The sequence below is a fragment of the Polypterus senegalus genome, chromosome 2 (assembly GCF_016835505.1).
Source record: "Polypterus senegalus isolate Bchr_013 chromosome 2, ASM1683550v1, whole genome shotgun sequence".
Classification (NCBI taxonomy): domain Eukaryota; kingdom Metazoa; phylum Chordata; class Cladistia; order Polypteriformes; family Polypteridae; genus Polypterus; species Polypterus senegalus.
In genome coordinates this window covers 320,577,265-320,595,198 of record NC_053155.1, presented here as the reverse complement: position 1 = coordinate 320,595,198, position 17,934 = coordinate 320,577,265, and the positions used below count along the sequence as shown (strand labels likewise).

At 46.5% G+C, this 17,934-nt stretch overlaps 1 protein-coding gene across 2 annotated transcripts in view; it reads right to left on the bottom strand.

The window, feature by feature from the left end:
* Positions 1-9,065: 9,065 nt before the first annotated feature.
* Positions 9,066-17,934, bottom strand: part of LOC120524095 (interferon alpha/beta receptor 2-like) — a 40,215-nt gene continuing 31,346 nt past the window's right edge. For both annotated transcript variants that reach the window (XM_039745962.1, XM_039745963.1), the window contains one exon: positions 9,066-10,914. In XM_039745962.1, coding sequence (XP_039601896.1) covers positions 10,291-10,914 — 624 coding nt within the window. In that variant the 3' untranslated portion in view covers positions 9,066-10,290. The remainder of the gene's footprint in view (positions 10,915-17,934) is intronic.

Sequence of the window (17,934 nt, the reverse complement as noted above, 5' to 3'; positions counted from 1 at the left end):
GACATGTCCGAAATTGTGGATTTTCTCTTTTCTAAGAGCAGCACTGTTATAATGTGTTGTTGACCGGAGCAGATTGACCTTCCTGAGACCTTCATCATCAAGTCCTTCTGTGAGAACCCTAAATCCAAAGAGGACTGTTTCATTTATGTTAAGTAGATTGCCCAGAGGGAACTGGGTGGTCTCATGGTCTGGAATCCGTACAGATTTTATTTTTTTCTCCAGCCGTCTGAAGTTTTTTTTGTTTTTTCTGTCCACCCTGGCCATCGGACCTTACTCTTATTCTATGTTAATTAGTGTTGACTTATTTTATTTTCTTACTGTGTCTTTTATTCTTCTGTTCTTTAATATGTAAAGCACTTAGAGCTACTTTGTGTATGAAAATGTGCTATAGAAATAAATGTTGTTGTTGTTCGTCTTTCTTTATGTTCAGATATTGTATGATGGACACCAGTTGTTTGGGCTCATTTTGTATCTCGTTGTTGTCTGGCTGCTAATTCAGGAAAAAGAAACAATTAAGAGGTCTGAGTCTTCAAGAGCAAGTCAATTAAAATGAATTCAAAAGAAGTTCATTAGCAGCAAAAACAGGTCACTCATTAAGGAAAGGGTGAGAATGAAAACCTGCAGCAGCCACTGGGGCCCTCCAGGACCGGAGTTGGGAACCCCTGCTGTAAAGGAAGCTCATTTCTGCTGCTTGCGTCCATAATTCAGTCCTCTTGGTCACCCACAGCTTATGACCATAGGGGAGGTAAGAATTGAAATCGACTGGTGAACTTGAGATTTGCCTTCCAGCTCAGCTCTCTCGTCACCACGACTGACTGGTATAACAGCCACATGACTGTGGACGCTGCTCTGACTCAAGATTCAAGAGTATTTATTGTCATTTCATCCATATACAGTAGTGCAGCATACAGTGAAACGAAACAACGTTCCTCCAGGACCATTGGTGCTACGTAGGACACAGGACAACGAAGAATCCATGATACATAATATATAACAAGGTGAATGTGAGACAAATGTGCGACCAACACTGCAGAGCAGAACACACATACTGTATGTCAGATATCAGGCCGGTCCACGAGTGCTCACGAGTCTGACTGCTGTGACACATCCAGGTGGTGAGGGCCCGACTGCTTCGGTACCTTTGTCTCAATGGCAGGCGTGTAAACAGTGAGTGTGCAGGGCGTGTTGGGTCACTCACAATGCTGGTGGCTTTGCAGGTGCAGCGTTTGGTGTAAATGTCCATGATGGAAGGAAGAGAGACACCGATTATCTTCTCAGCTGTCTTCACCAGCTGTTGTAGGACTTGACCGTGCAATTTCCAAACCAGACGGTGATGCTGTTGCTCAGGAAAGAGACCCTCCCTGTCAATCTGCTGCTCCCTTCTCCACTTCACTTGTGGACAAAATGCTAAGATACAGTGGTGTGAAAAACTATTTGCCCCCTTCCTGATTTCTTATTCTTTTGCATGTTTGTCACACAAAATTATTCTGATTTAACCATTAGTCAAATATAACACAAGTAAACACAAAATGCAGTTTTTAAATGATGGTTTTTATTATTTAGGGAGAAAAAATCCAAACCTACATGGCCCTGTGTGAAAAAGTAATTGCCCCCTGAACCTAATAACTGGTTGGGCCACCCTTAGCAGCAATAACTGCCATCAAGCGTTTGCGATAACTTGCAATGAGTCTTTTACAGCGCTCTGGAGGAATTTTGGCCCACTCATCTTTGCAGAATTGTGGTAATTCAGCTTTATTTGAGGGTTTTCTAGCATGAAGCGCCTTTTTAAGGTCATGCAGGTCATAGCATCTCAATTGGATTCAGGTCAGGACTTTGACTAGGCCACTCCAAAGTCTTCATTTTGTGTTTCTTCAGCCATTCAGAGGTGGATTTGCTGGTGTGTTTTGGGTCATTGTCCTGTTGCAGCACCCAAGATCGCTTCAGCTTGAGTTGACGAACAGATGGCCGGACATTCTCCTTCAGGATTTTTGGTAGACAGTAGAATTCATGGTTCCATCTATCACAGCAAGCCTTCCAGGTCCTGAAGCAGCAAAACAACCCCAGACCATCACACTACCACCACCATATTTTACTGTTGGTATGATGTTCTTTTTCTGAAATGCTGTGTTCCTTTTACGCTTGATGTAACGGGACATTTGCCTTCCAAAAAGTTCAACTTTTGTCTCATCAGTCCACAAGGTATTTTCCCAAAAGTCTTGGCAATCATTGAGATGTTTCTTAGCAAGACGACCCCTAATGTTCTTTTTGCTTAACAGTGGTTTGCGTCTTGGAAATCTGCCATGCAGGCCGTTTTTGCAGGCCAGTCTCTTTCTTATGGTGGAGTCGTGAACACTGACCTTAATTGAGGCAAGTGAGGCCTGCAGTTCTTTAGACCTTGTCCTGGGGTCTTTTGTGACCTCTCAGATGAGTCGTCTCTGCGCTCTTGGGGTAATTTTGGTCGGCCGGCCACTCCTGGGAAGGTTCACCACTGTTCCATGTTTTTGCCATTTGTGGATAATGGCTCTCACTGTGGTTCGCTGGAGTCCCAAAGCTTTAGAAATGGCTTTATAACCTTTACCAGACTGATAGATCTCAATGACTTCTGTTCTCATTTGTTCCTGAATTTCTTTGGATCTTGGCATGATGTCTAGCTTTTGAGGTGCTTTTGGTCTACTTCTCTGTGTCAGGCAGCTCCTATTGAAGTGATTTCTTGATTGAAACAGGTGTGGCAGTAATCAGGAAATTGAACTCAGGTGTGATACACCACAGTTAGGTGATTTTTGAACAAGGGGGCAATTACTTTTTCACACAGGGCCATGTAGGTTTGGTAAATAATAAAAACCTTCATTTAAAAACTGCATTTTGTGTTTACTTGTGTTATATTTGACTAATGGTTAAATGTGTTTGATGATCAGAAACATTTTGTGTGACAAACATGCAAAAGAAGAAGAAATCAGGAAGGGGGCAAATAGTTTTTCACACCTGTATTTTAATTCCTCTGCTTCGGGCAGCACCTCATCCCCACCCAGGAGAGGGCAGCCCACCCTTTTCTGGGTGACATCCATGACCTTGGACTTGGAGGTGCTGCACACTCAGCTGCAAACCAGCAGTCCTGAGGTCACCAAGCTGGACACCTTCCACCCCTTGGTGGCACATAGAAATTGTGCCCATAAACACCGTGAACCACAACTTTTCCCACCCGAGTCACCTGACAGTTTGACAGAATCGCCTCAGGGCCGACTGAAAGTCATTTTCCATGGCCTCACTGAACGTCTCCCACGCTCGAGTTTGTGTTTCTGCAGCTGCCGCTGCTGCTCTCCACTCGGCCCGTCAGTCCCTGTCAACTGCCTCTGGAGTCCCACAAGCTAACCAAACTCAAAGGGCCTCCTCCTCCTTCAGTCTGATGGCACCCTTTACCACTGGTGCCCACCACTGGGTGCCATGACTGGCAGCAACGACCTTACGGCCACAGCTCTGTTGAACTGCCTCAGCGATCTGGCCACATACCAAGGCCCATCAGGGTTCAATGTCCCCAACCTCCCTCAGAATGGAAGACCAATTTGTCCAGAGCTGTGAGATGAAGATCACCCGTATGAGGTGACCTCTTAGGCACGGCCATCAGCAGTGTGTCTGTCTGCGGTGAGAGTGTCGACCTCGTCATCGAGAGGTTTACTCACCTTGGCAGTGACGTTCATGTGACTCATCTTATGAAGTCAGTAGATAGATTCGGGAAGCATGAGGTCGCTGAAAGGGATGTGTGGTGCTAAAGGACGAGGGTCCAAGTCTTTAGAGTCCTGGTGCTTCCTGTTTGTGAGACCTGGATGTCATCCAGTGACCTGAGATGAAGACTGGACTCCTTCATGTGTGTCTCTTCGGAGGGTCCTTGGGTCCCGCTGGTGTGGCTTTGTGTTGCTTGTGGAGTCCCGAATGAGGCACATGACCTGCAGTGTGAGGAATCGTCAGTCAGTTACGGCACTACGGCCATGTGGTGTGATTACCCGAGGGTGATCCTGCTCATTGCTGAGGACCCAAGTGGCAGGACCAGGCCAAGGGGTTGCCCACTTAACACCTGGCTGCGGCAGAGAGAGGGTGGGACAGGACCGCGTGTCTGCCTGGGGGGTTGCCAATCAGGATCCCAAGCTGTTTCATCGTGTGGTGGAAGCGACAACATGCTGTACCAGTGTGTGCTCCCTAACCTGACCTGACCTCTTACTTTATTGGAACTTTATTTGTCTCCTGATGGAAACTGGGCTTTTTACAGAAGCATTTGAAATAAATAAATAAATATATAATGTGTAGATAGATAAATAAATAAACCGACACACACCCCAGAATGGCTACAAAGCAAGAAAATGAAAAAGAAAGAGAAATTGAGACTTGGCTGTCACCGTGAGGCGCTATCCAGGGGTATCGGTGTTATCCGGTGCGTCCAGTGGCCATAGCGGTGGACAGGTGATTCTTCTAAAATTACAGCCGTGGACCACTCATTGTTAAACAAACGTGGCCGCGATCAGGCTTTACTGTCACTTGGTGTTGTGTTTCGCTCGTCACATCTCAGCTCTCATTCTTGTGTTATTCCTGATGCTGAGTTTTGGTGACACTTGATGGGCAGCTGAGCACCATAGGTTTTCCTTTCTCTTCTTCTACTTCTCATATTCTAATTGCTATCATCTTTGTGGTGAAGCCTTAGCATTCATATCAGAAAAGTGCAAAGCATCCTGACGATTTCTGAGAAAACTACAAAATGTCACCATGAGTGGCACATTGCAGCTAAAATCACGACGTCATTTGTTCTCAAATGCAAACTCAAACTCTTCGCTGGGACTCATTGAGGACTCCTCATGTCCTACTCTGAGGTGGGACAAACTCTCATCCTAGTCTGACTTTCAGCACAATTCCTAGGAGTCCTTCTGAGATGCTTGATAAACACGAGGCCCGGTGACCACAACGTCATCTGCACACTCGCCAGTTCCACCAGTACTGGTAAGTGGAATCAAAGAGATGGCTCCTACTGTGCCCGTGTTCACCAAGTGTCTCAGAATCACCCCTAGGAATTGCACTAAAAGTCAGATGAGGATAAGAATTAGTCCCACCTCAGAGCAGGACACGAGGAGTCGTCATGAAGAGTCCTACACCCGGTCCCAGCCAGGAGCAGGAGGCCATGTTTGAGAATGAATGACATCACGATTTTATGACACCCGAGCCACAAAATGGCACTCATGATGACATTTTGTAGTTTTTTGATACTATTGGTAAAGCTTCACCACAGAGATGACAATAAATCATTACAACAATTCTCAAAGTAAAAGAGGAAGAAGGCAGACACAATATGGTGGGACTTTGGGCTAAACTGCACGTAACTGCTTCCAGTTCCCAACAACCAGGGGCCAAGCTATAGGGGGGCCTAGGCAGAATCGCCACCCCAACATCCATCCATCCAGCCAACCTGTTATATCCTAACTACAGGGTCACGGGGGTCTGCTGGAGCCAAACCCAGCCAACGAATGGTGCAAGGCAGGAAACAAACCCCGGGCAGGGTGCCAGCTCACCGCAGGGCACACACACGCACACACACTGGGGACAATTTAGAATCGCCAATGCACCTAACTGGTATGTCTTTGGACTGTGGGAGGAAACCCACGCAGACACGGGGAGAACATGCAGACTCCACAGGGAGGACCCGGGAAGTGAACCCAGACGGGTCTCCTAACTGCGAGGTAGCAGCGCCACCCACTGTGCCACTGTGCCCTATTCTATTTGATTTATGTTAAGTACCAGTTATTAATCATTTGAGCCACAGCCCTCCAAGTGGACCCCCCCAGTGAACCTTACATCGATTATGATAGCATCAAGCTACGCTAAACTTCAAAATGGAGCCCCCCACACAAAGCCCACAAAGAGTTTTACAATTTAAAGATGGCTGATGGCTTGCCCACCCCGTTATTTCCATCTGCAGATACTTTGCAATTTGTGGCTTCACTGCTGCCAGCAACATCAAGAATAACACGGTATCGAGGACCGACACACACACACACACACACACACACACACCAGTTACGAGCCGTTTATTTAGCAGTGAGTGACCCACAGCCATACGTATGCCCAGGAGGATCAGCTTCTCACTCATACGCCACGGGAAGCCCCTCGTAAAGTAACGGTTACCAAACAGCCGCATCTATAAGTCACGGTCACTCTTCCGGTGTTCCAGAAACATCTTCCAGAGTCGTGTGCCGTCATCTCCTCTGCTTATCCAGTGCCTTGGGTGGCTCTGCCTGCTTTCTTGAACCCTCGTAGTCTTGTAAAGTGGAACGTGAAAGTGCCAGGGGTTTGTGGATGGCAGAGCTCAGTGCACCTGTGTGACATCTCGCTGTCAATCACCCGTCCTGCTCCGCCCATCTTCAAGGTGACACACCAGCCGCTACTGTACACCTCCACACTTGGGGCGATGATTTACATGAATGGAGTTCGCTGTAACATGACCTCGTGTGGCCTGGTGGAGAAACGTATGAATCTACGTCTTACCTCACGTGCTGCAGGGGCCTACAGAATTCGGGGCAGAGTTTTAAAGACCTGTGCAGTATGAAAATGTTGAATTGCAGTTTGGAGAGGACGCTGGCGTTGAATGTTCGCCGCTTCTCCCTTTGAGCTTTATGAGTTTTATATTACTATTAATTTATTATTTTACTTTTACTTTAGTTTTTAGCTAAAAAATTTGTACTTTTTCGTACTGTTTCATCGTCTGCCGTGGGTTTTTACGGATTTTACCGAGTTTTATTAAGTTTTAGCTGACTACTCACTTGTTGCCCGGATATACTGTTTTACCGTCTGCCGTGGATTTTACGGATTTTATCAAGTTTTGCTGTCTACTCACCTGATGCCCGGATTTTCTGCTTTGGATTTTACGGCGCTGTCTGGATAGCATCTCTCCTTTCTTCCTCGGTCAGAATGGCGCTCAGTTATTTCAGCTCACAACTCTGCCAACTTAATCCCGCAACCACTCCTGAAATTAACATCTCCATCATCAAAGAACTTGGACTCCTTCGCCGTCCTCGATACACTCATAGAGGCTCCAGTCAAAAGTTCATTTTTCATAACCAGCCAAAGTGCTCTGCTCCCAATATTCCATCTTTCTGGTCACCTGTCGCACGTTTGACGCGTCATCAGAGCACCGTCATTCCAACTACTATCAACTCTGAAAGTATCGTGAGATCTTTGCACTCCAGTATGGGAAACACCTGAGCTATTGAGAGAAACACCGCGAGATTCTCACATCCCCGGCTGGATTTATTTTGTGGAGTTGATTCTAAGCTGGGTGGAGTGGATTTTAATGTTTTGCGACCAGTACAGAGATCGACCCCACAGTCATTAGTCAAATGTGAACTGTTTAACTCTCAATCCATCTGCAATCAAGCCACGCTGATTGAAGAACACCTCAGGGAGAAAGGACTTGACTTCATGTGTCTGACAGAAACCTGGCACCAGTCAGAGGTTTACTCGGCCCTAAATGAAGCCTGTCCTCCTGGCTACAGTTACTTGGAGGCAGCTCGCAGCACTGGGCGTGGTGGTGGTGGCTTAGCTCTATCATCCACCGTCAGGATTTGGGGTTGTCCCCTATCTCGATTCCTGCAACAACTTCCTGCGAGTGCCTTGCATTTAATTGTAAGCCTCCTTTTCCCACGACTGTTCTCCTTATCTATCGACCTCCAAAGCCCAACTCTGCCTTCATCCTGGAAGTGACTGATCTTCTCACAACACTCTGTGCTACCTCTGCCAACATCATAATTCTAGGAGATATAAATATTCAAGTTGACAATCAGCCACAGGTTATCTCACTGCTGATTTCCTTGAGCTACTCGACTCTCTCAATCTACAACAACATGTTGATGTCCCCACACATTCCAGGGGTCACACACTTGACCTGGTCATTTCAAAAAAACTTTTGTTTTTACTCTGTAGCACTTTGAGATTTCTAAAATATGAAGTGCAATATAAATAAAATTTATTATTATTATTACAAATGTTTGCTTGTGGCCTTCACAAGTCACTGCTATTGCAAAGCTGCAGTTTACTTGTGGCCAAAAAAAGGAATGCCGGCAACAGTTCTATTCTCTCTGCCATCATATATCTTCTTCTTGTAGACAGAACAATCACAAGCCGTACAAGATCTGTCACGAACGTTACTCCATCTCTGTCTGATCGATACCGTTGAAGGAGTTCATTGTTGTCTGGCCTTTCCAAATCATTCCACCTTTCACCAGGATGTGCGTGTCGATCTGTGCCTGAACGCCACCTTCTGGCGGCTCCTAGTCCATGTGCTCTCCTAAATCCTGGTGAGGTTTGGAGTAGCATCCTAAACTAGGAAAACAGGTCAAATACTTTTACTGCCACCCCTAAGGGTATCACCCGGTTTGCATCACGCTGAGTTTTTTGAGCCATTCCTGATTGTTTTCCAGCTCCGAGACGCTCAATAGTCGTGGGCGCTGGCCGTGCTTTTATTTGCTGACAGATTGTGATGGCTTCAGAACTCAGTGCCAAATGAAGCCCATTTGGAGCCTTAAAGGGGTGCCCCACTGCCTGTAGCGGGTAGTCAGCATTGTTAAACTCTGATGACCCCCTTGATGTACTTGTACCTCCATAAATGGCACCCAGTGGGTAACAGTGGCCACACAGTATCATCAGAGTTTGATGACCTGGGGGTCTCCCTCAGTGTTTGGAGTGCATGCCTCTTTCATAAATGATGCCCCTCAAATGACGGCACCCTAGGCAGTTGCGTATGTCACCTAATGGATTGGCAGAAGGGGTTCACATGCAGGGAAGAACAGCAAAGAGATGTGGTCAGACGTTCCTGGATGGGGTTGTTTGCAACATGGAAGGCACCTTCATGATCCAATGGCTTTTTCCCTCTGGTTGATAGAATTTAGGAAGACCTGTCCTAAGATTGGCCTGGTTAAAATAGGCTCCACCCCCTAGGCTCCACCCCCTCAGTCCAGTATTTATAAACAGTAATGTAAGGCAAATGCACCGCAGACCTCAAATGAACATGACACACTGAGAATGATCACAGCAGGCTTCCACGGCCATGAAAACGGCTCTCTTTATACCTTCTTGACGAATTTAAATACAGGAATGGAATCCGAGTGTGTGGAACTGGATGAGAAGCGCTGACACTGCACTTAATTCACATGGGTGCAAATTAGCTTTCGAAAGTCAAAAGTGAGGGGGTGACACCCCCTTTGATGCCCCTGTGACACTGGGGCTGTGCACCAGTAGATGTTGGTAATGGCACTTGTGAAGGATATGCTATATATACAGCATATAGGCACTAGCACCTGTCATGTCATGACCAACAGGGGGCACTATGAGGGGCCAGGACTGTAATGAAGTAGCAGGAATCCAGCTAACACGTTTTAAGATCCTCCAGCCACTAGGGGCAGTATATACTAACCTCACACGGCTACTGGTGTGTTCAAGCAGTCTGGACCTCACCAGATTATGTCTATGTGCAGAAACACTTGGTACCACTAGAGGGAGCTTCACCAATAGAACTGCAGCAGGGATTTGTGAGGTAATCCAAGACCCCCAGAAGTAGCTCCAGTGGACCACCCAACTCGCACACAGCCTTACTAATTCCCCCATATTAAGAGTCATTATAGTCACGTGTGGGGTGGTCCGTCAGCCTAACAGCATGATACTGGACTGGAAGTCGTTCAGGGGGCTTTGGCTCCACCGTAAAAGGCCTTCCATCCCCTTGTTGTTAGGATGTAGAAGCTGGCATGAGGTCAACTGACTGGCATGAAGGAAGGTCAGTCTGGTGGTGAGTGGTGGTCCACAGCGAGGGTACAGTAGGAGACTAAGGGGTGGGATTACCTCGCAGCTTGTGGTAGATGTTAATATTCCTCTCCTCCTACCTCATCATCACTTAATGTAATTGTCTTCTCTTTCTTTATTAAAGCTGCCTTTCTGTTGGGCTACTTTATCTCCCGCCTCTGTCTTTTGGTTTCAGGGTCTGCTCTTGAGAGCCCCCTGCAGTCCACACAGTATATAAAACAAGGAGAGGCAGCTCTCATTCAAAGGTGACAATGCATTTGTGGAGGCCGTCCTTCTGCTCAAAAGATGGCTGCACGTTTAGTTCTCAGACATAATGAAGGCTGACAGATTGGCTGATGGGTGGTATAGATGGGCACAAGACCAGCAAACACACACACAAACAAACACAGTCCTGGCACACTGATGGCACCGATTCACCCCGAAGTCTGAAACACAAAGTCTGTCCAGATACTGGACATCCCCTTAACGGCTCATGTAACCTGAAGGTTCAAGGTCCTCGTCCTCATCCTCATCTGACGATGAGTCCCAGCGCTTGCCATCTTTAGTCCACTTTCTTTGCTCGTATGTCCCCACATATGGACGCTCAGTAAGAGTTTGAACTAGAAGAGGCTGCTGCTCATTGTCCTGTGGCCGAGTGTCCCACACAGGAGTGACAATGAGGGGCTGGCTGAGGTCCATCAGCATCACTGAAAACAAGGGGACATCTTCTTGTGTTTCTTCCTTCTCTTCAGATTCTCCCTCCACCTGTGTGATTTCGGTCTCCTCTGCTGCCAGGTCCTCCACCTGCTCCACCGAGCCACCTGCTGAAAGTGATGTGAGGCACGGCCAGGGCGACACTCCAGCCCCTTTGTCATAGTCCACCGCCCCGATGGTCACAAAGCTGTTTGAATGGGAGCCTTCGGAGTCGCACGTCCTGAAAGCATGGACCTCATAGCCCCCCTCGTCCTCGCCGTCTGTGTCCTCATCATGGCTGTCATTCATGTGCTTCTCACCACAAGCATCACGTCCCCACAGAAAGCAGACAGGGGACAAGTCTTCATTCTCCAGCAGTAAACACACTTGAGTAGGTCGAGCAGCAAAAGACACCTGAAAGGGAATAAAGACGCTGGGGTTAGTGGGGGGCAACTCACAATGCGTAAGCAGAGGCCACCAGGCCATTAAAGATGCACCCCTTAATAGTAACGGTGGGGGCGCTGCGTCTCCTGGCGCGTCAATGGACAATGAAGGACACTCACATTAAAAAAAAGGGAAGAACATGCAACCTACAGAGAGGGGGCGCCACAGCCAGTCCATCCAGACAAGAGAAAAATACAATAATCTCTGAAAAATGTTGAACCAAACTCAAGGGGACAACTGGAGGGCTGCTGGGCCCCCAGGGTTTGGAGGGTTTCATTTGTTCAAAAAGAGTCAGTGGGCCTCTTAGTCTTTCTGGCCAGTTGTGGGGAGCAGGAGGAGGATTTTATAGAAGAGCCTCAGCACATCTAGCCATTGTCAGCCTGAAAGTGAAGAAAATGAAGGAGCCAGGAAAGGGGCAGGAGAGACGAGACCTGAGAAGAGTGACCCACCTGAGGAGACCAGGCAGGGAGTCATTAGGAGAATCTGGATGAGAACAGGCCATTCAGCCCAACAAAGCTCACCAGTCCTGTCCACTTAATTCTTCTATAAAACATCAAGTCGAGTTTTGAAAGTCACTGAAGTCCTCCTGTCTACCACTTGACTTGGTCGCTTATTCCAAGTGTCTGTCATTCTCTGTAACGAAAAACTTCCTCATGTTTGTGTGGAATTTCCACTTCCCAAGTTTCCAACTGTGTCCCCGTGTTCTTGATGAACTCATTTTAAAGTCACTATCTTGATCCGCTGGACTCATTCCCTTCATCATTTTGCACACTCCAGTCAGGTCTCCTCTTCATCTCCTGTAAAGGCTCAGCTCTTTGAATCTTTCCTCATAACTCATCCCCTGTAGCCCCCCGTAATCAGCCTAGTCGCTCTTCTCTGGACCTTCTCTTGTGCTGCTATGTCCTTTATGGAGACCCAAACTGCACACAGGACTCCAGCTGAGGCCTCACCAGTGTGTTATAAAACTGAGCTGAACCTCCTGTGACTTGTACTCCACACATCAAGGCGCTATATAACCTGACATTCTGTTAGCCTTCTTAATGGCTTCTCAACACTGTCGGGAAGTTGATTGCTTAGAGTCCACCATGACTCCTAAATCCTTCTCATAAGGTGGACTCTCGATTTTCTGACCGCCCATTGTGTATTCAGATCTCACATTTTACTTCCTATGTGTAATTCTTTACATTTACTGACATTAAAGTTCATCGTCCACAAATCTGCTCAAGCCTGTCTGCTGTGCAAATCCGTCTGTGATGATATAACGGATTCCAAATTATCTGCTGATCCACCTATATTGGTATCATCTGCAAACTTCACCAGCTTGTTCTTTATATTCCTATCTAAATCATTTCTATTTATTAAAGATAGCAGCGGCCCTAGCACTGCCCCCTGCTGGTCACCACTTTTAATGTCACCCAATTCTGATTGATTTCCTCACACCATCACCCTCTGCTTGCTGTGTCTGAGCCAATTCTGCACCCCATTTGAAAACATCACCCTGAACTGCCACTTCTTTTAGTTTGATGCCCACCTTCTCATGTGGCACCTCATCAAATGCTTTCTGAAAGTCCACATCAATAATCTCATCTGCTCCACTTTGATCGTTTCCTTTTGTTGCCTCCTCATAGAATTCCAGCCTGTTAGTAAAAAACAACCTCCCTCGTCTGACCCCACACTGACTATCCTGTCCTTGCCGGGTGTTCCTCCATCTTCTCCTTAATAATTCCTTCCATTAATTTGCCTGTGATGCACGCTAAGCTTACTGGGCTCTAGTTGCTTGGATCTTCCTGGTTACTCTTTTTATATATTAGCAGATGATATTTGTCATTTTCCACTCCTTCAGAATCTTGTCTAGAACAACCACGCTGGCTTGTGGTTAACGCAGTGCTGAAGGTCCCTGGATTATCAAAATCTTTCCTTTCTAAATCGAATCACTTGAGGACTTCCGACCCCACAGTAAGTTGAATTGAATGGAGCCATTGACAGAGTGGAAGGTCAGCACTCTGCAGTCCAGCAATGGCACCAACTGACCTGATGCCCGTTTTGACACTCTTAACAAGGGAGCTTCTCCTTCCATTGTGCCATCTTTAGGACAGCAGACCCTCATTATCTTCAGCGTCACAAGGTGAGATGCATGCTGCAGAAAATTGATGTCAGTAAAGCAGCGGGTCCAGATGGAGTGCCCAGCTGTGCAAATGGGCCAACAGAGATCTTTGCTCCCATATTCAGGCTCTCATTACAACCTGCTGCTGTTCCAGCGTACCTTAAATCCTCCAACATCTTTGCAGTTCCCAAGAAGTCGGTAGCAGAGTGACAATCTCCTTGTGACCCGCTCATGACTATTGCTGTCAGACCGATAATTATGAGGTGCTCCGAGAGACTGGTGATCTCACACATCAGATCCACCATCCCACCTGGACCACCATCAGTTTGTCTACTGCAGAAACCGATCAACAGAGAATGGATCTGACCCAACTGGAACAGCCAAATATCTATGTGAGGATCCGATTTGTGAACTTTAGATTTGCATCCAATCCTCACAAACTGGCCAGTGAATTGGGCAGCGTAGGTGTGGACACCTCGCTGTACTCCTGGGTAACAAGTGGACTTTCTCTTGAACAGAGCACAGTGTATCAGGACTGGAAACCACACTTCTTCAACTCTAACTATGAACCCACCAGGGCTGCGTGTTGAGACCCCTGATGCTCTTGACACCCTTTACCCCTGACTGCACTCTAATTCACTCATCCAATACCATAACTCAATTCGCTGAGGACTCCACCATCGTTGAACTCATTTCAGATGGGGAAGAAGCGGCCAACAGCAACAAGATGCAACACCTGGCTGATGGGTGCAAGGACAACAGCCTCGTCCTAAACACCACCCAAAAGAAAGGAAATCATCAGAGACCTCTGAAGAACTGCAAAGACAGACCACCTCCCCCACCTTCATGGAGAAATAAGGTCAAGATTCTTGGAGTTTACAGAACAAAATGGCCGACACGGTTCCCTAACACCTCTTACCTGCTGAAAAGGGCTCAACAGAGACCCTACCCTACCCTACAGGCCTGACCTCCTCAACAAGTCCTTGTGAAGTTCGACCACAGCACCACCGAGAGCATCCTCACCCACTGCTGGACTTACTACTCATCTTCTAATTCCTCCACGTGAAGCCTGAAAACCACGAGGACTGATTGAGATCATTGATGGGAGGTAGAATGGGGGCTGGGCAGGGGGTCTCGTGGCCTCGGAACCCCTGCAGATTTTTTTGTTTTCTCTGTCCCCCTGGCCATCGGACCTCACTTTACTCTTTGTTAATTAGGATTGCCTCATCTAATTTTTATGTAAAGCACTTTGAGCTCCAGCATTTGTATGAAGATGTGCTCTAGAAATAAATGTCGTTGTATTAGCACAAGTGTACTCCAATAAAACAAGAAGACTAAACAATTAGGACGTTGTTAAAAAAAGAACAGCGGAGAAGATCAGTGGACAAGAAAATCTGAACTCACAGGACACCACAGTAAGAAATGAAAAAGAGCGTTGGAAAGGTCCAAAGAGAAACGGCTGGTGCAGCGAAAACAGATGGCAAGCAATTCTTTGAGTGCGACTCCAGAAAAGAGGATGAGAAAAGAGAATTTAGGAAACCTCAGGGGACACAAAACGGAGGAATCATTGAAAGTGAGAAGGGAACAGCAAACAAACTAAATAAAGTCATATGACAAAGTTTGGGAAGCCCTCTTAATTCTTTAGATTTGTGTTTCTCATTGGCTGCGCTTTCAAAGTAGCAACTTCCTTTTAATATCTGACATGCCTTATGGACACAGTAGTATTTCAGCAGTCACATCAAGTTTAGTGGATTAACAGAAAATATGAAATATGTATCATAACAAAATTAGACAGGCACCCCAACAGAGATATGACATCAATACTTAGCTGAGCCTCCTTTTGCTCCTTTGAGCCTCCAGACGCTGTCCTCCTATAGCCTCTGATGAGTGTCTGGACTCTGGATGGAGGTATTTCTGACCTTCTTCATACAAAATCTCTCCAGTTCAGTTCAACTTGATGGACAGCCTGCTTCAAATCATCCCATAGATTGTCGATGATATTCACATCAGGGGACTGTGACGGCCATTCCAGAACATTGTACTTCTCCTCTGCATGAATGCCTTTGTAGATTTCCAACTGTGTTTTGGGTCATCGTCTTGTTGGAATATCCAACCCCTGCTTAAGTAACTTCAACTTTGTGACTGAGTCTTGAACATTATCCTGAAGAATTTGTTGATATTGGGTTGAATTCATCGGACCCTCGACTTTAACAAGGGCCCCAGTCCCTGAACTGGCCACACAGCCCCACAGCATGATGGGATCTCCACCAAATGTGACAGGAGGTAGCAGGTGTTTTTCTTGTTCTTCTTCTGCCATGCAAAGCGCTTTTTGTTCTGACCAAATAACTCCATTTGTGTCTCATCAGTCCAAAGCACTTTGTTCCAAAATGAATCTGACTTGTCTAAATGAGCATTTGATACAACAAGCGACTCTGTTAGTGACGTGAGTGCAGAAAGGGCTTCTCTCTCATCACCCTGCCATACAGATGTGCTGAATTGTAGAACGATGTTCAGATACACCATCTGCAGCGAGATGTTCTTGAGGTCTTTGGAGGTGATCTGTGGTTGTCTGTCACCATTCTCACAATCCTGCCTCTTCATATGCCGCTCTTGTATTTTCTTTTCCTGCCAGACCTGAGGTTTAACAGCAACTGTGCCTGTGGCCTTCCATTTCCTGATTCCATTCCTTACACTTGAAACTGACAGTTTAAACCTCTGAGATGGCTTTTGTAGCCTTCCCCTAAACCAGGAGACTCAACAATCTTTTCTTTCAGATCTTTTGAGAGTTGCTTTGAGGATCCCATGCTGTCTGTCACTCTTCAGAGGAGAGTCAAAGGGAAGGAAGCACAACTTGTAATTGACCACCTTAAATACCTTTGACCACTCGTGATTGGACACTCCTGTCTATGAAGTTCAAGGCCTGATGAGCTCATCATACCAAGTAATCAGCACTGAGCAGTGACAGGCATTCAAATCAGCACAATGACAAGGGGACCCACATTTGTGCACAGCCAGATTTTTCACATTTAATTTAATTTCACACAACTAAATACTGCGTCACTAGAAATCTTTGTTCAGAAAACACCGCAGTACTCCTAGGAAATGAAGGACATACCACTGATATCTTTACTGTTGAAAGGAGAGTCGATTATTACACAGGCTGAGAGGGGGTCCCAAACTGCTTCATATGACTGTACATCTCTCACCTCAAGATTTGTAAAGGAAGAAACAAATACTGTAGAATGAAGAAGCTCGGACTTCATAGATTTTAAATTAGAAGAGTCAGATGTGCTTTAAGCCCCCGATGCACTGAAGACTAATAACACCCCTGGACAAGGCCGGATTAAGACCCCCACAAGCACCCTGGGTGACTTGGCTCCTTAACAGCGAGTTGATACTTTTAACAATGCAGAGCTTGCAGATGTTTAATCATCTTCAATGCAGCTCAGAACTTCTCACATTTGATTTGGGCGCAAGAATCTATTGCCTCATTGGTCCCCTGGGGGTCTTCATTGATCATTTTGACTTGAAAGAACTCAAATCATTTAATTGATTAGGGGTCTTGGTCTTGCTGTCACAGGCCCTTGGGCAACACCCAGATGGCAGAGCTGCCCCCACACACAGGACCTGATGGAGGTTTACTGATTTTACTGAAAGACGTGAAAGAAGTCGTCTCTAAACCCTCGTGAGGCACATTTGAGCAGCCACTTGTGAAAGGAGAAACACTCGAGAACTGGAAAGCTGCAAATGAAACTCCAATCTTCAAGCACTGACACAAAATGGGTCCTGGGTATTACAGACCAGTCAAGTCTTACTTCTGTGCCATGCAAAATTATAGACACTATAATAAGAAATAAATTAGAAAAGTCAGTCAGTCGGTCTGTCAGTCATTATCCAACCCGCTATATCCTAACTACAGGGTCACGAGGGTCTGCTGGAGCCAATCCCAGCCAACATGGAGCGCAAGGCAGGAAACAAACCCCGGGCAGGGTGCCAGCCCACTGCAGGGCGCACACACACACACACCAAACACAATTTCGGATGGCCAATGCACCTAACCTGCATGTCTTTGGACTGTGGGAGGAAACCCACGCAGACACGGGGAGAACAAGCAGACTCCACACAGGCAGGGAGGACCTGGGAAGCAAACCCAGACGGGTCTCCTTACTGCGAGGCAGCAGTACCACCACTGCGACACTATGATGTCCAATTAGAAAAGTACCCGTGTGAAAATAATGTACTGAATGACAGTTGGCATGGCTTTACAAGAGGAAGATCCTGCCATAGAAACCTTCCTGATTTTTTTTGAACAGGCAGCTGCAATGGTTGACAAAAGCAAAGAATACAACAGAAGTGACATTGACATTTAAAGTGCCTTTGACGCGGCCATCGCACATTGAAGATGAATTGTGAAACTCGACGGTGGTGGCAAAACTGGACCTCCAGCGGGTTAACCAGCAGGAGGCAAAGAGGAAAGAGAAAAGAGGAGTGAGGCCATCAGTGGAGTCTATCAGGGGGTCTGTCTTTGGACCCTCCAATACTTTTTCTGATTTACGAGGGGCGTTCAATAATTTATCTACCTCAGTTTTCAAAAAAATGTGGGTTTTATTTTTCAATATCGTCCCCCGATAGCTCCATACACTTCATCCACTTTTCCCATATTGACTTTAACCTTTTTGAAAAAGAAATCTTTTGTTTGACCTTCAAACCAGGACATCATGGCTGCCTTGACGTCTTCATTGCTTGAAAACCGCTGTGAGATTCATTCAAAACTCAGAACAGGAAATACTCTAAGGGGGCCAGGTTAGAACTGTTTCAGATGCTGGAGCCCACCTTCTCGGTTGGCAGCCTGTGATTGACATGACATGTGAACTGGTGGGTGCATT